Source organism: Penicillium solitum, assembly GCF_028829755.1.
Source record: "Penicillium solitum strain IBT 25940 chromosome Unknown utg000009l_segment0_segment0, whole genome shotgun sequence".
Taxonomy (NCBI): Eukaryota; Fungi; Ascomycota; class Eurotiomycetes; order Eurotiales; family Aspergillaceae; genus Penicillium; species Penicillium solitum.
The window spans coordinates 1119636-1142701 of NW_027072128.1; the positions used below are offsets into that span (position 1 = coordinate 1119636).

General features: G+C 49.4%; 11 protein-coding genes across 11 annotated transcripts; 5 read left to right on the plus strand and 6 right to left on the minus strand.

Moving 5' to 3' along the window:
- Positions 1-34: 34 nt before the first annotated feature.
- Positions 35-2903, minus strand: N7455_011546 (Pet127 family protein; the record flags this gene model as incomplete). The annotated part of the gene is made up of 4 exons (XM_040954283.2): positions 35-1826; positions 1878-1941; positions 1996-2644; positions 2706-2903. The coding sequence occupies 4 exons, from the start codon at positions 2901-2903 to the stop codon at positions 35-37; spliced, it is 2703 nt and encodes a 900-aa protein (XP_040815129.2).
- A 618-nt stretch (positions 2904-3521) lies between these two features.
- ade1 (bifunctional aminoimidazole ribotide synthase/glycinamide ribotide synthase) lies at positions 3522-6330 on the plus strand (the record flags this gene model as incomplete). The annotated part of the gene is made up of 4 exons (XM_040954317.2): positions 3522-3580; positions 3734-4032; positions 4147-4674; positions 4727-6330. Coding segments are annotated over 4 exons (2490 nt in total), but the record flags the coding sequence as incomplete, so codon positions are not given.
- Positions 6331-7125: 795 nt separating this feature from the next.
- Positions 7126-7470, plus strand: N7455_011548 (uncharacterized protein; the record flags this gene model as incomplete). Its single annotated transcript, XM_065606695.1, has 1 exon — positions 7126-7470. The coding sequence occupies one exon, from the start codon at positions 7126-7128 to the stop codon at positions 7468-7470; it is 345 nt and encodes a 114-aa protein (XP_065459861.1).
- A 1271-nt stretch (positions 7471-8741) lies between these two features.
- Positions 8742-10495, minus strand: act1 (actin ACT1; the record flags this gene model as incomplete). Its single annotated transcript, XM_040954280.2, has 6 exons — positions 8742-8972; positions 9034-9805; positions 9907-9937; positions 10078-10133; positions 10337-10367; positions 10489-10495. The coding sequence occupies 6 exons, from the start codon at positions 10493-10495 to the stop codon at positions 8742-8744; spliced, it is 1128 nt and encodes a 375-aa protein (XP_040815219.1).
- A 1807-nt stretch (positions 10496-12302) lies between these two features.
- fes1 (Hsp70 nucleotide exchange factor FES1) lies at positions 12303-13013 on the plus strand (the record flags this gene model as incomplete). Its single annotated transcript, XM_040954458.2, has 2 exons — positions 12303-12704; positions 12768-13013. The coding sequence occupies 2 exons, from the start codon at positions 12303-12305 to the stop codon at positions 13011-13013; spliced, it is 648 nt and encodes a 215-aa protein (XP_040815270.2).
- Positions 13014-13703: 690 nt separating this feature from the next.
- Positions 13704-14741, plus strand: N7455_011551 (UPF0220 family protein). The gene is made up of 4 exons (XM_040954370.2): positions 13704-13824; positions 14018-14278; positions 14381-14478; positions 14556-14741. Exons 1-4 carry the CDS (start codon positions 13726-13728, stop codon positions 14617-14619), a joined length of 522 nt encoding a protein of 173 aa, XP_040815162.1. The 5' UTR covers positions 13704-13725; the 3' UTR covers positions 14620-14741.
- Positions 14742-14985: 244 nt separating this feature from the next.
- On the minus strand, positions 14986-16525 carry N7455_011552 (uncharacterized protein; the record flags this gene model as incomplete). Its single annotated transcript, XM_040954505.2, has 2 exons — positions 16405-16525; positions 14986-16355 (listed from the first exon to the last, which is right to left on the minus strand). Exons 1-2 carry the CDS (start codon positions 16454-16456, stop codon positions 14986-14988), a joined length of 1422 nt encoding a protein of 473 aa, XP_040815096.1. The 5' UTR covers positions 16457-16525.
- A 425-nt stretch (positions 16526-16950) lies between these two features.
- N7455_011553 (Vps55 family protein) lies at positions 16951-17535 on the minus strand (the record flags this gene model as incomplete). The annotated part of the gene is made up of 3 exons (XM_040954375.2): positions 16951-17084; positions 17227-17440; positions 17497-17535. 3 exons carry the CDS (start codon positions 17533-17535, stop codon positions 16951-16953), a joined length of 387 nt encoding a protein of 128 aa, XP_040815083.1.
- Positions 17536-17817: 282 nt separating this feature from the next.
- On the plus strand, positions 17818-18928 carry pre5 (proteasome core particle subunit alpha 6). The gene is made up of 3 exons (XM_040954411.2): positions 17818-17974; positions 18034-18145; positions 18213-18928. The coding sequence occupies exons 1-3, from the start codon at positions 17937-17939 to the stop codon at positions 18834-18836; spliced, it is 774 nt and encodes a 257-aa protein (XP_040815070.1). The 5' UTR covers positions 17818-17936; the 3' UTR covers positions 18837-18928.
- A 161-nt stretch (positions 18929-19089) lies between these two features.
- Positions 19090-19966, minus strand: N7455_011555 (LOG family protein; the record flags this gene model as incomplete). The annotated part of the gene is made up of 2 exons (XM_040954315.1): positions 19090-19780; positions 19926-19966. 2 exons carry the CDS (start codon positions 19964-19966, stop codon positions 19090-19092), a joined length of 732 nt encoding a protein of 243 aa, XP_040815035.1.
- A 1182-nt stretch (positions 19967-21148) lies between these two features.
- On the minus strand, positions 21149-21570 carry N7455_011556 (uncharacterized protein; the record flags this gene model as incomplete). The annotated part of the gene is given in 2 exon segments (XM_065606696.1): positions 21149-21548; positions 21560-21570. The coding sequence occupies 2 exon segments, from the start codon at positions 21568-21570 to the stop codon at positions 21149-21151; spliced, it is 411 nt and encodes a 136-aa protein (XP_065459862.1).
- Positions 21571-23066: the final 1496 nt, after the last annotated feature.

The window sequence follows — 23066 nt, forward strand, 5'->3', positions numbered from 1 at the left end:
TCCTCCCATACAAACCAGAGGACCTAATGACACCTCACATGTCACAAGAATCCTTATAAACAAGAATCCCACGCTCACGATCCTTCTCATCCATCCGCTTCCGCCAGGCACGTCCTTTGCTAGTCACATTTTTAATAGTGCGGAAGAAACTAGCCTCGTGATCCGTCACGCTCTTTCTCAATGCCTGACTACGACGCCTCTTGCACGTCCGCAGAGCTTCATTACTCTCCTTCAAACTAAGCTCGTTGAGCTCGTAGTCGATATCCCACTTGTCGCTCGCGGTGAACCAGGTCGGCCGCTGCACCGATGTACCGTTCACCTTGCTGTTCACAACGAGCATCATCCCGAGCACGTCCTCGTCGACGGTGTCATCTTCGAAGGGATCGCGCTTCGGTACAGTCTTGGTGGGATCGATCGGCTCCTGGGTCTGCTCGGGCTCGATCGAGGGGTGGTATTCGGACTTTTCGGCTTCGGATATTTCCTCGCCTTCCTCTTTGGGGAAGAGCGTCTCGACCAGGTTTTCGGCGTTGGGATCGTTCTGTACGTTGACGGCTTCGGCTTCGGCTAGCTCACTCTCTTCATGGTGGAATTCGCTATCGAGTATATCTCCGGCTCCGCCGGTAAGCTCCTCCTCCTCTGGATAGGGGGATTCGTCGGCGAGCTCCTCAGCTGAGCCCGCCACGGCTGCCTCCGGGGTCCTGTCAATGAATTGCTCCGGGTTGAGGAGACGGTCTTGGATGGCATCCATGTGGGCTTTGTTCTTTGTCTGGATGGCCTCGATTTCCTCGTCCGTGACGGGCTGCGCGACGATGGTCATGTAGGGTACGGCAGCTTCGCGGGTCTCAAAGTGGAAACGTAGAGATTTCTTGGGATACTTCTTTGTTGCCTTGTCGAGGATCTTCTCCCACAGGGCGAGACTCAGTTCGAATTCTTTGTTTCCGAGTACGGTGTTGGGTGTGCCGTGCAAAGCCTGATCCATCTCGTTAAGAGGGATGTATTGGAAACCGAAGATGCGCTCAATATTGTGGTAGGCGACGAAGATGCCGTCCATGCGGCCAACGCGAACCTGCAGGGAATACTTGAGGAAGGCGGCGCGGATCATGTCGAAGTATTCGCGTTCAAAGGACTCCCACTTGCCAAAGCGGCGTCTGATCTCGTAACCCATTCCGCGCTCGTGCTCGGTGGCTTCCATGCGGATCGAAACCACTGCACGTGTTTTCAAGTCGAACATGCCGGTACCTGGCAGTCTAGGGTCGTAGGCGTCGAGCTGAGATCTCATGAGGAATTTACCTGCGGTGCTGTAGTGGTATGACTCCGGGGTGGCTGCTTCTTCCTCGGCGGTGATCTTGTTTGGATCGCTGCGGCGGTAGCGCTCAAATTGTTCTTTTGGCATCGTGAGTTGCTTCTCCATTGACTTGCCCAAGTTCATGAGAATACTAGCGTAGTCGTATTCCTTGTCGGCATCAATGGCGTAAATATCCTCCTTTTCCTTATAACGGAGGAACATGGCAGTCGGCGCTCGAAGGAGACGGGTGAAGGACCGCAGAGGGTCGTCAAAACCACGAGAAATTCTGCTAATGTCGACAGGTCGCCACGCGGACAGAAGATAATGGAAGTGTGCGAGAACTGAAGTCATGCTAGACGAAGAGCCGTAGTATTTCTTTTCGTGTTGCTCGGTCATTTCGCAAGCCGTCACATCTTGAGAGGAGGTGATATACGGCTTCAAGGTATCAAAGTCAAATTCCGTCACGGGCATGATTTGGTCTAGGTAAGGGTCGAAATTGTAGACAAGAGACCGAGGGTCACGTAGCTGGTAGACACCGGGACTGTCTGGTCTTAGTATATCGATCAGTAATAGGGTAGACTCAACAACTCACTTGAAAAGCACTCGGTCGAGACCAAAGGCGACGCGTGGGACAGGAGGCAGGGGGGCAGGCAACTCTTGAGTGGAAGATTAGCCTACATCGAACGGTTATTTCAGAGCTCAAAACTCACCTTTCATGAACAGATTCTGGTCCTTTGAGGAAAGAGTCCCACGGTCTTTGGACGTGATATGGTTCTTCATAAACCAAAGGACTTCCCTCTCCTTCGTCTCCGCCTCTGGCCCATTTTGACTTGCAACATCGCTCTTAGAGCTGGTTTCCGATGTCTGAGCCACTGCATTGCTAGTGGACTTCAAGCTAAGGGTGCTCTCTTCGGGTTCACTAAATGCTGGCGTATCTGATGGGCCGTCTGTTGGAATCTCGGCTTCTGGTTTACTTTCTTTCTCCTTTTTCTTCAACATCTGAGCCTTAATTTTGGCCTTTCTTTCCCGTTTGGCTTCCATATCCGCTTCAATCACCTTTTGTTGCAAGGCCTTGATTTTTTCTGCTTCCACCCGCGCTGCCTCTGACGGGGCTTCCTCTGACGGGGCAGCTTCTGATTGTGGTCCCTCTGATTGTGCTGTTTGGGAGGGTGCAATGTCTTTGTCTAACACCTCCATCTTGAACTTGTTGTAGAGCAAGGGATTCCGTTTTCTGTAATTATATTTTTGTCTTGACTTCATCCCAGCCCATGCGGAAGCAGTGAGCTGTCTCGGTTCCTCCAACGGCTGGGGTTTATGGGGTTTGTTAGAGGCGACATCTTCTGTCGCTGGAATCTGATCCTATAGCACACACACTCTGTCAGGACTCGCTTTCTCACGTACTTCAGAATGGAGGACATACATTAGGCGGCAATGACACTGAAGGCTCGGTCGACGCGTCAAATGAATTTGTTTCCAGCTTGGTTTCGACTGAATCGGTACGGAGTGCAGATATGCGGTGAAACTGGCGCAAACTGGGCGCGCCAGGGCGCGCTAGACAGGAGAGACGAACATGTCGGCTTGAAGGGCCTGACACAGACCGCAAAGAGGTCCGAAGCATTCAGGTCAACTGTCAAAGGATAATCTGGGAAAGTGTATAAATGTAGAAGTTCCCCCAAAAGTAGTTGGAGTGGAGAATTCGAGAATTCAAGAAAACCGTCAATAAGCCACCGGGCGAACCTTGGAATTGCCTCTCCGGTTTTTTTTTTCTGCCGGAAGATTGGGGTCACCGCTTTGTTATCTAGGTGCCTGGATGCCTGAGGTGGCGATATTTGATATGGAAGAGATGAAACGACAGTAGGACTGGACATTGGATTTTTTTTTTTTCTTTTTTTTTCAATGTATTTAGTTCATATTTTGATGGAGCGCAAGTATACAGTATTGCTATAAAACGACTATAGAATCCATGTCTCTTAGAATTATATTGTACAAGGGAGATCTATTCGCAATTGCATAGAATCCTATACTCCTATCTAGATTTAATGCTATAATATAAGACATATAAAATCAGTCCTTAACTGTCAAATCTGTTTAAATCCATTGAAATCCATTCAATCCATTCAAATTCACCTTCAATTTAAAGTATAAAATATTTGCCTCAGCCGAGATCCCAAGAAATTCCTGGGGTCGGAGAAACACCCAGCCGGAGGGCAGAAAAAAAGTTAGAAAGTTTAACATCTTCAAATCTCCCATATCCCCCCATACAACCTTGGAAGTTGCTTCTCAGGTCTCTGTGAGGTAAGTGATGTGTTGATTTTCTTATCGTCAAGTCTTTCCCAATTGTTTCGCCCCATTCCATTGCCATACGACTCGCTTCCCTTGAAGGAGGGGCAGTACATACTACATACCCCGCGGAGGTTTTCTATATACTAATTGCTAACACCACCATAGTCGAGACGCTTCTCCAACCATGGCCTCCGAACAATTGCGCATCCTCATTGTCGGCAATGGTGGCCGTGAGCATGCCTACGCCTGGAAGCTGAGCGAGTCCCCTCTAGTCGACATTGTCTATGTCGCTCCCGGAAACGGTGGCACAGGCCTGGGTACCAACAGCAAGATCACCAATGCCAATGTCAAGGGTGACGACTACCCCGGTCTCGTGGCTTTCGCACAGAAGAACCAGGTGAACCTCGTGGTGCCAGGCCCCGAGGCACCTCTCGTTGATGGCATCCAGGGTTATTTCCAGGCTGGTGAGTCACGCATGCCACCTTTTTTTTTTTTTTTTTTCCCTTTTTTCTTGGCTGTTTTTTTTGGCCTTTATACCAATTGCTTTGAATTATTCTAACAATGGTTTTCAAAAACAGTCGGCATTCGATGCTTCGGTCCCTCCAAGGCCGCTGCCCGCATGGAGGGCTCCAAGACCTTCTCCAAGGACTTCATGCAGCGTCACCAGATCCCCACCGCCGAATTCGGAAACTTCTCTGACTACGAGTCCGCGCGTCGCTACATCGACTCTGTGTCGCACAATGTGGTGATCAAGGCTGATGGTCTGGCTGGTGGTAAGGGTGTGATCATGCCCACCACCAAGGAGGAGGCCCACAAGGCCTTGAAGGAAATCATGGTGGACCACCAGTTCGGAGAGGCTGGTAACGAGGTCGTGATCGAGGAGTGCTTGGAGGGTGATGAGCTGAGTATCCTTACTTTCAGTGATGGTTATACTATTCGCTCGCTTCCTCCAGCGCAGGACCACAAGCGCATCTTCGATGGAGACCAGGGCCCCAACACTGGTGGCATGGGCTGCTATGCGCCTACACGCATCGCGCCGAAGGAGGTTGTCGATGAGATTGACCGCACCATTATTCAGCCTTCCGTTGACGGAATGCGAAAGGATGGTATGTTTGATTAAGAGATGCATCTCCAAAGCATGTTGCTAATCCTGTCTAGGTTTCCCCTTCGTTGGTATCTTGTTCACCGGTCTCATGATGACCAAGAACGGACCTAAGGTCCTTGAATACAACGTCCGCGGTGGAGACCCAGAGACCCAGACTCTGCTGCCCCTGCTCAGCAAGGACACCGATCTTGCCCAGATCATGGTGGCCTGTGCTGACCACTGGCTGGACGGTGTCTCGATCAAGATCGAGCCCAACTTCTCCACCACCGTCATTGCTGTTGCTGGCGGCTACCCCAACGCTTACGCGAAGGGCAAGGCCATCACTCTGGCCCCCGCGCCTGCTGGAACCCTCATTTTCCACGCTGGCACAACTCTGTCTGGCAACGAGTTGCAGACATCTGGAGGCCGTGTGATTGCCTCCACGGCCACCGCCCCAACCCTTGAGGAGGCCGTTGCTAAGAGTTACGAGGGCATCAAGACCATCAGCTTCGAGGACATGTTCTACCGCAAGGACATTGCCCACCGCGCGTTCCGCCAGACCGCTAACACCTCGCTCACTTACGCCCAGGCCGGTGTCTCCATCGACGCTGGCAACGAGCTCGTCAACCAGATCAAGAGCTCCGTCCGCCGCACCAAGCGCCCCGGCACTGACGCCGTCATCGGTGGCTTCGGTGGTCTCTTCTCTCTGCCCGCTGCCAACTCCGTCTACCACCCCCACTCGCCAACCCTAATCGGAGCCATTGACGGAGTCGGCACCAAGCTCAAGATCGCCCACTCTATCGGCATCCACGATACCGTCGGTATCGATCTCGTCGCCATGAACGTCAACGATCTCGTCGTCCAAGGTGCCGAGCCCCTCTTCTTCTTGGACTGCTACTCCTGCGGTCACCTCGACGTCCCCACTGCTGCGGCCTTCGTCACCGGTGTTGCCGAGGGCTGTGTCCAAGCCGGTTGCGCTTTGATCGGCGGTGAGACCGCCGAGATGCCCGGCCTCTTCGTTGACGACTCCTACGACGCCGTCGGTGCCGCCGTCGGCGCTATCAACACCACGGGCGACAACGCTCGTGCCATCCTCCCGCACACAGAAAATATGCGCTCCGGCGATGTCCTTCTCGCCCTCGCCTCCTCCGGCCCCCACTCCAACGGCTACTCTCTCGTCCGCAAGATCGTCGAGCGTGCTGGTCTGAGCTACACCGATACCGCACCTTTCTCCATGCCCGGTCTCGACGCCGGCGTCTCCGTCGGCCGTGCCCTCCTCACCCCTACCCGCATCTACGTTAAGTCCATCCTCAGCGCACTGAACGCCCACGGCTCTGCCATTAAGGGTCTTGCCCACATCACCGGTGGTGGTCTTACTGAGAACATCCCCCGCATGCTTCCCGATACCCTCACTGCTCAGGTTGACGTTAGCACCTGGGCCCAGCCTTCCGTCTTCACCTGGCTCCAGCGTGCCGGTAACGTCTCCTCTGTTGAGATGGCCCGTGCCTTCAACTGTGGTGTTGGTATGATCATTGCCGTCGACCCTGCCTCTGAGGCTACTATCCGTCAGACCTTCGAGGCTGCTGGTGAGTCTGTTTACCGCGTTGGTGAGCTACGTGCTCGCGCCGAGGGTGAAGAGGGTTGTGTGCTGTCTGGACTTGAGTCTTGGTCTGCGTAATTTCTACGATATTGACGTTAAAATTTGATACTGATTGTGATGTTGATTTGATGCATGATGCTTTATATATGGATGGAGAAAATGATTTGCCTGGGTTATCTATCTTATAGATTTTTTTTTGTTTACTGTTTATTTTTTCTGGTTCTTTCGTATTCCCCGTCTTTCTTCTCTGCCTGGGGCTGCCTATAATAATATAGGCTCTTTGAATTTGTCCTGAACTAACGTCGGTTTTCCTACATGATGCACGAAATTATATATACTGGAAAGAATCCCATTGATCTACATATATATACTGGGTGTGCACTATACTGCTGTACTGCTGAGCTGATACTCTAATCCTTTCACCATCGGTTTCTCCTACTATATAAACCAGGACGCCTCCCTCCAACTTCCCATTCCCATCTCTTCCAGTCTTATCATCGTCATCTATGGCAGGACTTCTCTACTCAATCCGGGGAGGTGGTTACACAGCAGACATTCACCGATGCCATCCATAGCTCTAACAAGACAGTTCGCGAATGGGCAGCGTCTCAGAGAAAACCCCTGCATTTCCCTCCGAGATCCTTCCGACCCCCTGCTCCGTGGATACTGGGCGACACAGATGGCAGATATGAGGAATCTGGATCCACAGCCATGATGGAAGGTGTACAGCGGGCAAAAAAAGGGAAAAGATACCCCTTAAACACCAGATGCCCTCGTTTTATTCATCATCGAACAAAACACAGTCGCTGCTCGTCAACGCCATGCCAAATGGCCCGCAGACTTTGACATCACTGGCGACATCTACTATGATAGATGGCCTATGGGAGACCCAGTCATCATATGGTGCTTCAGTCTGCCATTCGTGGCCGTCACCATCCTCGTAAGGAGCCGGCCTTGAGTGCTCAAGCACAATCACACTACACAAGAGATGACAGCGGGTACTGGATCACACGCCATGAGAGTCGATTCGACTCGGTTATCGACGAGGAGGCCAATCGTGCGAAGAAGAAGAAAATTGATCCTCCGCTGGTCCATGTCATGTCTTACTCCAAGTGTCGTGTCACCACCGCCTCACTCTACTCTCATCTTACTTTCTTTCTAATTCACTTTCACCTTACATTGCTCTCATTCAAACCTTTCTCTAATCCCTTTCACTAACCCCTTCTCGCTCGACTTTCTCAACCTTCCTTCCGTCGCTATAAAGCAGTCCCTACTATACTCTTTCCTTCGGTTCTTTTGGTTGGTCAAGCCAGGCTCTTTACATATCCAATGGAGCAGACTGAAATGGAAATCATGTCTACATTCTCTATACTTAATGTAGTACATGTGAGCAAAAAGGAGTAACGACCATCCCATGTAGCAATACTAGTCAGCCGATTATCGGTGGTAATATCCAGCGTCCCCGGCCCATTGGGTCTTCTTCCACTAAAACGGCTTTTGTGTCTTTGGCCCGCAGGCGCATGTTTAGTAACTACAGCTTACATAGCATCTTTGCTGTTGAATAAGGGCATGGCGGTCATATGAAGCGCTGGTTTTACCAGTAAGCATCTCCCTGCTGATGATCAAGCCACATACTTCGAGGATCGCTAGGGTAACTGGGAAATAAGAAGATGGGTGTAATTCAAGAGCTGAGGTATGATATTACATCTAACGGTCATGAGGAGTTGTTGTGATTGAGTGGAAGATGGGAATATATAGATTCAATGTTCCTATATCGTTTCCTACCTATTCCAGTTTGCTTCTTTAGTGCCTAGTAGATCTATATAGAATGACTGACTGTATATCGGACATTATCAAGGTCCAATATAAAAAGGCCAAGGCAAACGAGGTTCTTGAAATCCAGTAATGCATAGAAGACACCACGATTCAACAAGCATAGAATCCGTCGACGGCGTTTCTCAGAGAATACAAGAAACCAGAGTGGAAGATTTTCAGTCAAAGTCACGTTAAAACTACGGACAAAGTCGGGCAATTTAGTTTAAGACAAGACAAGGGACTAGAACAAAGACAGAGTTCTTCGACGTCTCGAGAAAAGAAAAAACACAGCCTAATCCCTAAGACCAACTCCATATACATCCTCGCCCTACAGGTACAGCATTGTCTGCGCAACGCCATCAACCCATCCAGGAAAAACAATCAGAGAGGCGGACGGGACAGCGGATTTGGAAGAGAAAAAAAAAAAATTGAAGAAAGGTAAAATGTCTCAAAGCAGAGATGGATGGATAGAGAGATCGAGGTAAAGAGTAAGGTAAAGAGTAACAAAAAGAAAACGACCGACTCTATTCCACTAAAATCGAGATTCCATTTTCAGGCTATCCGCTTGATAATGCGAGTCCAACAACGCTTGCAATCCACCAGTGCCTCCATCCTGCTTTTTGATACACCAGGAAAGTACGAGTGAATACGAGTAGTAAAGTGCTGCAAGAAGCTTAGAAGCACTTGCGGTGAACGATGGAAGGACCGCTCTCGTCGTACTCCTGCTTGGAGATCCACATCTGCTGGAAGGTGGACAGGGAGGCCAGGATGGATCCACCGATCCAGACGGAGTACTTGCGCTCGGGGGGAGCAATGATCTTGACCTTCATGGAAGAAGGAGCAAGAGCAGTGATCTCCTTCTGCATACGGTCGGAGATACCGGGGTACATGGTGGTACCACCAGACTAAAGAGAGGTATATGTTAGTGGGAGTTTTGCCAAGTCTTGTTCCAAAGGCTTTTCTTACCATGACAATGTTGCCGTACAGATCCTTACGGACATCAACATCACACTTCATGATGGAGTTGAAGGTGGTAACGTGGATACCGCCAGACTCAAGGCCAAGAACGTTTGGCTGGAAGAGAGCCTCAGGAGCACGGAAGCGCTCGTTACCAATAGTGATGACCTGTCCATCGGGAAGCTCGTAGGACTTCTCGAGGCTGGAGCTCTGGGAAGCGGTCTGGATCTCCTGCTCGAAGTCGAGAGCGACGTAGCAAAGCTTCTCCTTGATGTCACGGACGATTTCACGCTCGGCAGTGGTGGAGAAAGTGTAACCGCGCTCAGCGAGGATCTTCATCAGGTAATCGGTCAAATCACGGCCAGCCATGTCGACACGCGAGATAGCGTGGGGCAGAGAGAAACCCTCGTAGATGGGGACAACGTGGGTGACACCGTCACCGGAGTCGAGAACGATACCAGTGGTACGACCGGAGGCGTACAGGGACAGAACGGCCTGGATGGAGACGTAGAATGCGGGTGCGTTGAAAGTCTCGAACACGATCTGGGTCATCTTCTCACGGTTGGACTTGGGGTTGATGGGAGCTTCGGTCAAGAGAATGGGGTGCTCTTCGGGGGCAACGCGGAGCTCGTTGTAGAAGGTGTGGTGCCAGATCTTCTCCATGTCGTCCCAGTTGGTGACAACACCGTGCTCAATGGGGTAACGGAGCGTGAGGATACCACGCTTGGACTGTGCCTCATCACCAACGTAGGAGTCCTTCTGGCCCATACCAATCATGATACTGCGCGCATGTTAGTATTTTTGGTTGCTTCATTGGGGATCAAATTGGCTGTATATGGTGTATACGGCCAAAATGAGCCAAAAAAAGGGGGGATTATTTACCCATGGTGACGGGGACGACCGACAATAGAGGCTGTTGAATTTTGTCAGTGATTTGATTCTCGGATTCAAGGTTCTTCCCAGCCAAGCAAAAGAGGGGAAGCCATCCGACGCAAGGGTTGGTGGGATGGCCTTTGCAAGGAGGGGTGTCATATTCTGTGGGGTTGAACTTACGGAAGACAGCTCGTGGTGCGTCGTCACCGGCGAAACCGGCCTTACACATACCCGAACTACATCGCAAATCATCAGTATCATAGTTCTTGTAGTCTTCGAAGCGCCATTTGGGAATTGTGGAGGGAGATGGAAAGCCATTGGGATGGATTCCATCTGCCGTCGTGGCCGATTAGGGGTGGCAAACGACCGCGACCGGGGTGATTTGACGACCACGTCGAAACACAAGCCAGAAGCTCCCGGGAAAAAGCATAGCACATACCCATTGTCGATGACGAGAGCAGCAACTTCTTCTATAATGAGATACACGGGTTAGTTGTCATTCGCAAATAGAATTCGAAGCTGTGGCAACAGGGGGGGGGGGGGGCAGCTTCCGGGGAAGCTGCTGATGTGGCCACATCGAGAATAACATACCCTCCATTGTGACAGATTAAACAAGGAACCTGGGGGGAAGAAAAAAAGAAAAGAAAGATGGAATGAGGTTAGAGGGGGGATATAGTTGGGATTAGGGGAGAAGGGAAGAAGGAAGAGAGTGAGAGAGAGAGAAGAGTGGAGAGGGGTTTGTGATGGCTGGGATTGTGCGCTGCCTGAGGCCTTCGATTTTTTGACCCCCTCCGATCTACAACTTTGGGTTCTTTCTAGTCCTTTTTTATATATATAAGTTAATCAGAAGGCAGAACTATTTTCAATTTGAATACTTCATTCCCTTTGACCCCATCAATCTTGTCTACCTAAAGCATTGCGTGGACATTCTTGGGGTGTGAGCCTCCAAACCCATTCTGGGTACGGGGGGCAATACGTACCTTGACCGGGTTAGGCACTTTAGGGCGTTTACTTGTAAGGTTGCATTACAATGATTACAATGACCGTGTCAGACATACAGACGACATACAAAAAGGCATGCAATTGTAGTCCAAGTGCTCTCCGGTAGGCTCCTGGATTCCCCGTGGCGTGTTCTAAGTATAGGACACAAGACCCAGACTTCAGCCCTTGGGGTAGACACCCGTTCCAAGGTTGTTGGAAGTGGACACACACACATAATAATAATGCGTACAAGGGATAATACGGTCTGAGACTCTTAGACTCTCAGACCGTCAGACCGTCTGCCAGAAGAATTTATCACAGGTTACCGCCATTTGCCAGGGCCTAAGAGAGAACAGCTAAGCCTATTAGAATGGTGAGGCGGTGAAGTACTGCCACGTGACATCTTGGGAAGTACGAAATACGAAGTGTACACACACACTGTCTCCCTCTTCTATCTGATCACTTACCCCTGACTTTGTCTCCTATTTTATGATCTCCTGATTTTACAAATGAAACTTATGTGTCAGCCCATCTTGACCTTCTTGGCCAGAGGATCTGCCATTTGACCCCTCCATTGGCAACAAAGTTCTTCCAATTTGAACTTTAAGCCCCTTGAAATATATCTTGGCAGAGGCTCGGCTTTGATAACCCGGTTCTAGTACATTCGAAGACAAGATAAACTACCGGAAAATCCATGCCCGAAGGAAATAACAACTTGGCTTTAATACTACATCATTTAAAATGAACATACAGAAATGAATTCCTACAAGCGGTGCTTTAGTCGGTTACCTAGTTTTCGAGTCCGAAATGCCTAGGCCCACCAAGTTATCCGCTCAACGGTTCCAGCAAACTACGAATGAGCCATTGGAAATCACACTCGTGCTAACACTATTCAAACAGCTGAAACTAAACCCGGTGATGACATTCTTTCAAATTTTTATATATTCAGGCATTGCCATGAAGGGACTTTGCTCTAGGTTTCCAGTGACAACCCAATATAGATCAAAGGGTCAACATTCGAATCTGTTCGTAGCCCAACGATTTGGGATGGAAATTATGGAGATATTGGCTTTATAATATCAAGGTTCTTCAATTAAGACTAGACATACAGTCTATATTGTATATGCAGTCTATGATGACTGCAGTTCCTCCAAGGTTTTGAGATACGGTCACATGATCGAACCCGCTGGTCGCCGCGCGAATCACCCAGTCGTCACTCGAGACGTCAGATTATGTCAGCGGCCCTTTTTTCCAACTGTAGAAAAGTATTGAAGATCGCGACTGTAACAATACTGTGTATCACACAGTAAATCAATTTCCGTCCTGCGGCATATACTCTCTTACTACTCTCTTCTTCGTTAGCCTCCCCCCAAAAAACCAACGCACCCTACACACCGACAATACAATTACCCCGCCAGCCCACCATGGACCCCGAAATGAACAAGCTCCTCAAATGGAGTGTCGCCAACTCCCAGGCATCTGCAGGCGCCGATGGCGAGGGTAGCGCCCCGAATCTCCCAGCAGCCGCATCAAACCTGACTCCGCAAATGGTCAACACACTCTTTGGCGGTCCCTCCGAGGCCGATCTGATGCGGGCCGCGATGGAAGTCGTGCACGACAACGAGTCCGACCTGGAGAACAAGTTGATCGCATTCGACAATTTCGAGCAGCTGATTGAGGGAATTGACAATGCGAACAACCTCGTCCCGCTCAATCTATGGAAGCCGCTTGTTGAGCTGCTCAAGCACGACGAGACCGATATCCGACGTATGGCGGCCTGGTGTGTGGGAACAGCCGTGCAGAACAACCCCAAGGCACAGGATCAGGTATGAGAGACTCTTGAGTGGCCCCCCCAAGCATGATAATCACAATACTAACACATCCGCCAGCTCGTCGACCTAAACGAAATCCCTACCCTTGTCAACCTCGCCACTACAGAATCCAACCCCGCAGCCCGCAAGAAGGCAATCTACGCCATCTCCTCTGCAGTCCGTAACCACCAGCCCGCCCTGGATGCGTTGAACAAGAGCCTCCCAGAAGGCTACCCCACCGACAAGACCGACGCTGGCGACATGGACGGCATTGACACTATCATAGATAAGCTGCGGTCACACCCGGTCAATGCCTCGGCATGAAGGGAGTGAGCAGTGAATGGACTGTAAGAGTCAGAATACACAAAGACACAGAGGCAGCAAGATACCCACTGAATGCGAGTCTGTCCCTTGGGACTGGCCCTGTGTCATGCCAAGGGCTGGCGCTCGCAGTGCGACAGGCTAAGCTGTTACTGCAACTGCGTTGAGCGCTGTGATGACGACGCTAGGCTTCAATGCCAATAGATGCTGGCGATCATTAGATGTGCGGATACCCGAAATGGTTCTGCACTGCTTTCTGGTTACTTGGTTGCCTTGGGGTTGCATCAGCATCATCTAACAACCTGTTTTTGTTTATGGTCTAAGCATATATTTGAATTGTACATACCCAGGGACATTTGTCCTATATTAAATGCAATCACGAGTTTCGACTGTCAATGTTATATCCCGATGCCTGAATCTATGTACTTCAGTGCCTATGTTGCCTAAATTGGACTATTTTGTTGAAACAGGGTACTCTAAAAAATAACAAAACTCAGTACACACTAAACCGTAGCTCATTAATAAGGGATTCAAAGAAGGCAGAAACCAATATCCTAAAGATTCAACTCGCGTTGCCCTTCCAAGGTTGCTTGATCATATCCATAGATACCCCGGAACAACGTTTCTCCACCCAGACATCGTCATTGGACTCCAGCTCTCACCAGCACCAGCACCATCCCCTCAACCAAGACTCCATCCCCCACACACCTCAAAAATGGACAGCTCAAGCAACCGACTCTTCCGCTTCTCCAAGCCAGAATGGCTGAATAACTCCGCCGTCCGCAATGGCGGCGTCTACGTCGCAGGCGCCCTGGTAAGCATCCGATCCACCCTCCTCCACCTCCACCCGAGACCAGGCTGTCGCGACACCGCAAGCTCGCAGCCTTCAATTCCAAATAAAAAAGAAATGGAATTGAATCTCACATCTACCTCAAACACATTCCACCTAAAAGAAAATTCAAAAATCCCTCAGTATGAAAAGCTAACAAAACCAACCCGTACAATAGTTCGCAGCAGGCTTCTTCTTCCTAATCGACGTCGCCTCATTCTCGCGCAGCCCGCGCAACGGCTCGGACGTGCATATAAAATTCGTCGACTGGATCCCCGGTATCTGCTCCGCGCTCGGAATGCTGGTTATCAACTCGATTGAGAAGAGCCGGCTGCAGGCTGATAGCTTTAGTTACAGCGGGAGTGGGGTTGCGTGGAAGGCGAGGTTTGTGCTGTTTTTGGGTTTTGCGTTGCTTGCTGGTGGTTTGGCTGGGAGTGTGGTATGTATATGTTCTCTTTTTTTCTTCTCTCTCTTTCTGCTACTTCCCTGTTAGGGCGGAGGCATTGAGGTCGGGATTTACTGACTCAATTATTCTCGATAGACGGTTATGGTTCTCAAGTACCTTATCAAGGATTATCCGATCCAGACACTTTACTTTGGAATTGCGAATATTGTGGCTAATGGGCTTGTTATGCTCAGGTATGTGTTTTTGGTTGATTCGATTTCATTCGATGGGAAGTTGTGCTTGCGTGCTAACCATGTTATTCTTGATTTAGCTCGATCGTCCTCTGGGTCTCTCAGAACATTGAGGATGACTACACCTACAATCTGGCTCTGTGAGGCAGGCTGCTTCAATCTATAACTCTGTTTGTATTCTACTCGATTTCCTTGCTTTGATGACTTTTTGCCGGGATGCATTACGTGCATCCGCATCTTTGGCTGGGATTGGCGCTTTAGCATGAATTCATTTGCATTTTACGTTTTGCGTGGTCTCAGATGGGAGCACTTATTATGACATATTCTGAGATGCCTAGAACACATAGATATTCAAGTAAACAGTAGAAGTAAACATTATCAAGAAAGTATCATTGCAGCTATGCATGAAGAAACAAATGCCTTAAGCAGAACCGCCCTTGAACACCAAGTCCCATATATGCATTCATGAAATCGTAAAATCACCATCACCCATATTACCTTCAACCTCCATCAATGCTCCTCGCAGAACAACCTCAATAACTCATCAATACAAGTCATAGCCTTCTCCTTCTCCAACACCGAAGGTGCCAACCCCGGCGCCTGCTTCAAATACCTGCGAAGCGCAAAAGCAGCAGCTTTGTACGTGGCATGGTACATAGCCTTGAACTCATCATCATCGGCAGTGCTCCCCGGTGCAGGTGTTTCAGCACGTAAAGCCTCCGGCGCCGGCGTAGTTCCCGAGACATCAGCTTCATTCTCCGCACCACCACCTGACGGCTTCCCCGTTGACGTAGAGCGCATATTCGCACGGTGGAATCCATAAAGTCGCATACAAGTCAAGATCGTGCGCGTGATGAGATTCTTATTCTCCGCAATCACAGTATCAGGATCCTTAGCCGGCGAGCCAGGCGCAGACACCGGTTTCTCTTCAGAGACCGAAAGAGATGACGGGCCCTGGGCCTGCGAAATCTGTGCTCCACGGCGCGGGCCGGAATCCAAGAATGGGTTTGGAGTTGGGGCGCGCTTTTGCGGATCGGCGTTTAGGGCTGGTGTTGCGCGCCCGCGTACGCTACCTGGGCGATGGAGACCTGCTCCGATTGAGACGGATCGGGAACGGTGAGAGACGATCCGGTCGAGGGATGGGAGAGTGGGACCGTCTTCTTCCGGTTCGCGTTTGATACGGAGGGTTTGAAGGTTTTGTGACGAGGAGAGAGGTCGTGAAGAGGCCATTAGTTGTGAGACGGCTTCGCCGCCTCGTTGGCGGACGCGGCGGTGGTGTTGTGCGGCTACTTCGAAGAGGGTTGCTACTCTTTTGCGCTTTGGGCTCGGGGAGCTTATGTCTGGTAGGAACTCTGCGCAGCGTGGGGTTGCGATGGGTTGTTCTGGGTTTGAGGGTGGTGGAGATGGGTAGGCTTGGGCTTGGGTGAGTCGGGATGTTGAGAGTGGTGCGGCATAAATTCTGAGCTCATAGGGAGCACGCTGTGGTGTATTGTTGTGACCTGGGATCTCGGAGGGGGATGAATGTGGTGGGGTGGGTGGGCGTGTGCATGATGCTGCGCTGGATAGGACGCCGTAGACTAATAAGCTCGTTGGGGTTGCGTTGCCTGATTTAGTGTTGCCTTCAACGGTAACTAGCAGGCCAACTGGGCATTGGAAGGATTGTTGGAGTGCCGGGTCTTCTTCATTTAGCCAGAGGGCGCCGGTTAGTTTCCTCTGCAGCCATTTTGATGTCCCCGCGTGGGATGTGTGTAGCTCGAGGTTGGGACCCGCGCGTGCATGCAGTGGGATGAGTGCTGGGTTGACGAAACTGCGGAGACTGAGTTGGGACTCTTTGGATAGCTCGGACTGCCAGTAGGAATTCGGATCGACCAGTCGAATCCCTGCTTAAGTGGTCAGCGAGAAATACGATGGGATACGCGTGAGGTTTACCTTCTAACTTGGAGTCCGAGCTGAGAGGAATGGATCCTGTCCAGATATTCATCTTGTTATCTGGATCCCGGAAAGACCTTTCATGGGTTCAGCATAGTGACATCAATTTGGTATAGTAGTGTTGTTTCCAAACTGATATCCTGTTATCTCCGAATCTCTGCATACGCGCCGAATCCGCGCGCGGTCACGTGGACAATAGATCAGACTAAATAAACCAGCCAAACCTTTGGAAGGAAAGAATTGTGAATAATTTCAAAAGCTAAGTAGAAGTGGAAATTTGGAAATTTCATTTTTCAGAAGAATTCTCTATATCCATTGGGTTATAATACACCTAGAGTAGCACAGCCAGGTGTTGGAGCCATCGCCATTTAAAGTGAGGCACACCCCGCACCAAATCACTCATACATAGCATATCAAGCATACGCTGAAATCAAAAGAAACAGTAGAAAAACAGATATCATCATGAAAGCCGGATGCCGCGAGACCCACTGGCCTAGAGTATAGGTATAGTCCTCGGCAACCCCACGCCTCATCCAGTCTGGGCGATCAGAACTCTTCCTGTTCCTGGAAGAACATTGAGAAGCTAATAATGGTGCCGTAAATCAATAGGCCTCCGAAAATCGACATGATCATTGCTGGGATCTCGATTGCGCCGCTGTGGGCGAGGACGATAGGAAGTGCTAGGGGATAGGTTAGTTGGATAATCATCAATGGCACAATGATGAGGCAATTAGTATAGACACAGCATGGTCTAGATACCAAGAACCGACTGGTCGAGAGATGATGTGTCCCACAAGAGGGGTTGTTGATCCAACGACGTACCAATGCCAGTAAGAACCAAAAATCCGGTCAGGAACCGTCCAAAATCCATCGCGGAGTTGCTTGAGCTGTCCATAAAATCATCTGGGTTTGCGCATCGTTGGCAGATCCAGTTGGGAAGCGGCGCAACAACGTAGATGCCGACCACCAGCAGCGGCCAGTATCTGTGCCATAGCGCGGAAGAGAGGATAACGAGGAGGAAGCCAATTGCAAGAACCTAGTCAGATGTTAGCGAATATTTAGAAGCCAGGAAAGCAGTGGAATGAGACTTACAAAGGAGAGGGCAATGATGGTCTTGAGTCCAGCAGCCATGATTGCGGAGTCGCCGAAAGCCGATCGATGAGATTAAAGGTGAGAGGGGTAGGAGTTGTTGAACTGGGTGAAACCAGGAGACAATATCAAGAGGAGATCAAATATGACAGCCCCATTGGCTGAGTGCAGAAAATCAAAGAAGAACAGTACAGCGACAAGCTGGAGATGAGCTCGAGAATGAGTGACGTTGGCGCCTGAAGGTCACTGGATATTATTGCCTCAGGCACCAACAGCTCATGCTTCACACCGCGTCACTTTACTGCCTGCTCCAGCTCCCCCATTCTCCCTCCATCACCGGATTATCCCTCGGATTCTTGAGTTACTGTTCCTGAATCTCTATTTATCAACAAGAATCCACTTTCTTTATTTGCTTTGATATCCATTCAACCTTTTCCGTCACGATGTTCAGAAACAATTACGACAACGATGCCGTCACCTTGTAAGACCAGGTCCCCGACCTCCCTCGGATTCATCAGATGCTAACTCGAACGATCCCAGCTCTCCACAGGGTCGGATATTTCAAGTGGAATATGCACAGGAAGCAGTGAAGCAAGGATCCGTCGTCGTGGGATTGGTGAATAAGACACATGCCGTGCTGGTTGGACTCAAGGTTCGCAGACCTACAACAGAAAACGAACAGACCAAACCGTCAAAACTAACATTCGAACACCCTCTAGCGCAACGCAGAAGAGCTCTCCTCGTACCAGAAGAAGATCATCGAGATCGACTCTCACATGGCGATCGCCATCGCCGGCCTCGCATCAGACGCCCGCGTCCTCTCAAACTTCATGAAGCAGCAGTCCCTCGGCTCGAAGATGACCTACGGCCGGCCCATCCCCCTGGACCGAATCGTTGCCCAGATTGGCGACCGCGCGCAGACCAACACTCAGCACTACGGGAAACGGCCGTACGGTGTGGGTCTGTTGGTTGCCGGTGTTGATGAGGCTGGCCCGCACCTGTTCGAGTTCCAGCCCTCCGGCCTGACACACGAGATGGTTGCTTGTGCCATCGGTGCCCGTTCGCAGATGGCCCGTACGTATTTGGAGCGAAACCTTGATAAGTTCGAGGACTGCAGTCGTGACGAGCTGATCCAGCATGGATTGAGCGCGCTAAAGGAGACACTGTCTCAGGATAAGGAGCTTACGGTGGACAATACTTCTGTTGGTGTTGTCGGTGTGACTAATGGCAAGAAGGAGAGCTTCAAGCTGTACGAAGGCCAGGACACGGCTGCGCTGCTTGAGGTGCTGGAGCAGCGCGAGTCCGCTGGTGCGGAGGGCGAGACCATGGAGGTTGATTCATAATTGTCTGATTTGGTTTAATGATTCGCATAGACATGAAATCCTGATTATGCTTTGTCTTGTGTTTACGTCCAATGATCTCAGTTATTCAATCATCAATTCATAAGGCTCTAACGAAGTAATTTACTTGTGTATGTATACATGTCTTGAGGTTTTCCACTGCCGAAACCCGAACAGACCGGAAACAACCCCCAATCAAACGCAACGACATCTATATACTCGTACCCCATTTATTTGATGATGAAACAGAGCAGCTTCATTCCTCTCCCCAGTTCAACTGCATCCGCCCATTACTGACCTGATAAGCCAGCAACTTGGGCCAGACCTCAGAAACCTCCCTGGCCTCCGCAAGAATCTCCCCATTACTAGCACTGATATAACCCTCCTTGACAGCATTGCGCACCCAAGCCAACAATCCATCCCAGTACCCGTTAATATTCAACAAAACAACAGCAACCTTATGAATCCCCAACTGATTCCACGTCGTCATCTCCATAACTTCTTCAATAGTTCCAAACCCACCAGCGAGCGAAACAAACCCAGACCCAGGCCCACCCTCAAGGACCTTCTCCGCCATCAGACGCTTGCGGGTATGCATATCGGCGACAATGGTCGTAAGGCCGTATTCCGACTCAGGGATTCCATTGGAATCAACAGCATCAAAAGACTCGACAACACGCTCCGCAGCTTTACCGGGTTTGGCACTGGCCTGGCCCTCCGTGTGCTCGCGCATACCGCCGACTGTTGCGACTTTGACGAGTGCGCGGGGGATGATGCCGTGCACGGCTTTCGGGCCTGAGAGTGAGACCAGTGCGCGCGCTACTTCGCCCATTAGGCCGGTTGTGCCGCCGCCATAGACTAGTTGCACGTTGTGTTTGTGGAATTCTTCGGCCAGGGCTCGGGCTGCTTCCATGTGGACTGGGCTGTTGCCTGGGACAGAGCCGCAGCTGGGGGGAATTTGTTAGTTCGGGGTTTCAAGGAAGAAGGGGTCATATAGAATATATAGGCTCTGTGGTCACACGCGCTACACAGACAAGATAGTGTTGTTGTAACCTTGAAAGTGTCCAGGTGGTGGTGAGGGGCATGACTCACAATACACAGACAACGGCTGGCTTGGTTTCTGGGTCCGCCATTTTAGGATGTAGTTGGGATTGATAGTATGGACAAATAAGAGGACTTGGAAAGGGATTTTATCAGAGAAGGATGAAGAAAAGAGGGAGCTTGACTCATGAGCGAACCCGAGCCCAAACAGATAAACCCCCCACTCTGATAAGAGATAGCGGAGTATAACGTCAGGGCTGTTGGGGCTTGCTCCAATTTTGCTCTCTGCAGTAATTTCTTTTATATAGTTAAGATTTTACAGATAAATACCTCAATCTATATTGTACATGGGATTTCGACGGTTTGTTCGTGAGGTTCCAGCCACTCGAGGTTAGAACAACTGGGAAATTCGGATTGGCTTGTGTAGGCTTTCATGGCGTGGACAACTGGGCTGTTTACAGGAACATAAACATTGCTATGGATAGTATGTTCATAGGCTTTGTTTTGCCTGCACAAACTAATGGTAGTGACATGGACTGTGATCGGAGTAAAGTAGTCATGATTTATACATACTTCGAGGTTGTACTTGAAAGCTTTACTTAGATTCCGACTACCCTCGACTTAATTTAGAGAGATACCAAAAGAGAATATGGGCTATCACTTCAATAATAAGTAGTATTAAAAGCTAAATATTCTTCGACTTTACTGTGTCAATTAAGTAGCGGCGATTAATGACGAACTGGCTACAGCTCTGGGTTATGAATATAAACCTGAGGCTTACTATCTTAGCTTTGTAGCTTTCCAACGGGAATATTTCCATTCTGCTAATTCCAATCGGAGAAATTAGGTCTTGACTACTGTGGCCATGGGAAATAGGGTGGATCTACCCTCGGTGCTTAAAGCGGCAGTATTATTAGTATCCAAACGCTCGATATCCATTGTATATAGGTGCCTTACTTGAGTGATGATGGGCATACAGGTAATCGAACGCTAGTGTGGTATTTGGAGATCTGAAAATCCCGACCAAACTCTCATCCGAAGGTTTCCTATATAGAGATTCCAAGGTCAATTAAAGATTTTATTATAGTTATCCAGGTCTAACTTGCTGCTTTGCTTTGTACCACATCCGAAAAATGTATACCCCGGCGCCAGCAAACACAACCAAAACGAACCTAGCTACGCCAACAATGGCCAACTGCCATTTCCTCACCCTGTATGTCAATTGTCATGGTTGCAAAAAAAAAGAAAAGCGCCAAATAAAAGGGTATTCAGCGTTAGATGTTGTTGGAACCCGGTTCCATGTCCTCGACAGCCTGCGGACGGCCTCCAATTGCGGTGGGCGAGATTAGGTTCGAGTCGATTGCATGTTGCTTATAGTCTACACTCGTCGGTACCTGCCGTGAAAGGGATGAAATGGGGACTCCAGTATCTGTTTCAATCTGTTTTCGGCGAGCACGACCCCAGCGTTTAAAATCGACGAAGTACTGTATATCTGTTGGGGGGAAGACGTATCCGGGGTCAAGTGACATGTCGAATTCGGTATGGCAAGATCCGCAAAGAGGGATTGTGTTATGTGTATTTTTGTAATTGAAGGTAAACAGCCTAGCTTGCTCCCATGCAGGAATCTGAATAAAGCGGGACTTGCTAGCTTGTTGCTTGAAAATATAGGATAGTCTGAAACTCACCTGGGGATCATTGTGGGGGACGACATGAGATTTTCCTGGTGCTCTTGTTGAGCATACCCAACACTTAGTTCTAGAAACTGGTGGCAAGTGCGCGTAGATCATTGATGTCGATGTTCATACCGAGTAGGATACTCGGAATAAAACTATGGCGGCCTGGGGAGTTTGGTTCCTTGCGAAAGTTGTCCAACCATTATGCTTGCGCCACGACCTCTATAGATCGTGACTGGCGGGAATCTCGAAACTTCCTGTCAACTCGTTTCTGAGTCGATCTAAAGAGACTCTCATACTTGTTCCAAAAGATTTTGGACTCCAACTGGCAGATTTTGATTTTCCTGCCGGAGGATCTGGGTTCGTTCCAGAAAGTGTTTGATTCGGGAAATAATCAGGTTCTGGCCATTCGTGCTATGAGAAAGGGACATTTGATTGTGCAAATTCCCCTTCACAATTTGGGTGAGGCATGACCAGGGTTTCGAGATCAAGCCAGTGGTCTGGGCTCAAGCCTTTGATATGGATAAAACTATGACTGAGGCTAATAACAGTCAATAGCCAATTTGAGACAATCCGGTGTGTTTGCTTGAGTCCAGCCTGTGAAACGCCGACCTCTCCAGACCCTTCAACATGATTGACTAGTTCGGGACTAATGATGGGCAGATGCGCTTTCCAAGAGAGTGGAATAACCTCGTAGAGGACAGAAGCAGGATGTGGAAAAAGCAAGGAGGGTGTGAGAGAAGGGGGAAATACCCGGGTATTTGTCCAGGGGTCATCCTGGTCATATTTGGTAAACATCGCTCCTTCCAATTTTGGAAGGTTCTCACCAGTTGGCTTGGCCATCTGAAGACCAATAGCTCTTTCCCACCTGACATCTAATTCGTTTGGAATACAGTCCGACTTTTTGAGGAAACGAGCTTTGCGAATTACAATCATTGCCCATTTTCTGCTCGACTATAAATTGGGTGCCAAAAGCCATTATCACTATACACACAAAAGTTCTCTGGCCAGTTGGTGCTTTTTACTGCCTTTGTATATCGTATATATTACAAAGTCCATTCTGTGATACCATATATTCTCCTTTGAGTCCGTTTAAGCTATAATACCGACAGAAAATATATTTAAAAAAAAAGTCATCTAAAAACAACCCTTGAAACAATCATCGGAGTATTATATTTAGCTAGATAGGTTATTAAAGTCCTACTTCGTTAACGACAGACGCCGTATTCGCGGCCGACTACTCTTGTTTCATTGTAGTTGGAGCCATGTGGACCCCCTTATTCAATTTTTTACAAAAAAAAATTTGAATTATTATCGTAATGAGAAAGAAGTGCTGATTTTAAATGCATTCTATCAATGATTCATCCGACTGAATAATGTCTCCGAAATCGAGTTCATAAATTGATAAGCGAAGAGAGTACGATCAATGTAAAGTTGGAACTCAATGTTAATTTTGAGCCGAACCAATCGGATGTCGAGTTGACTTCCGGGCTTGGCCCCGCTTGATCCGTGGACGGAA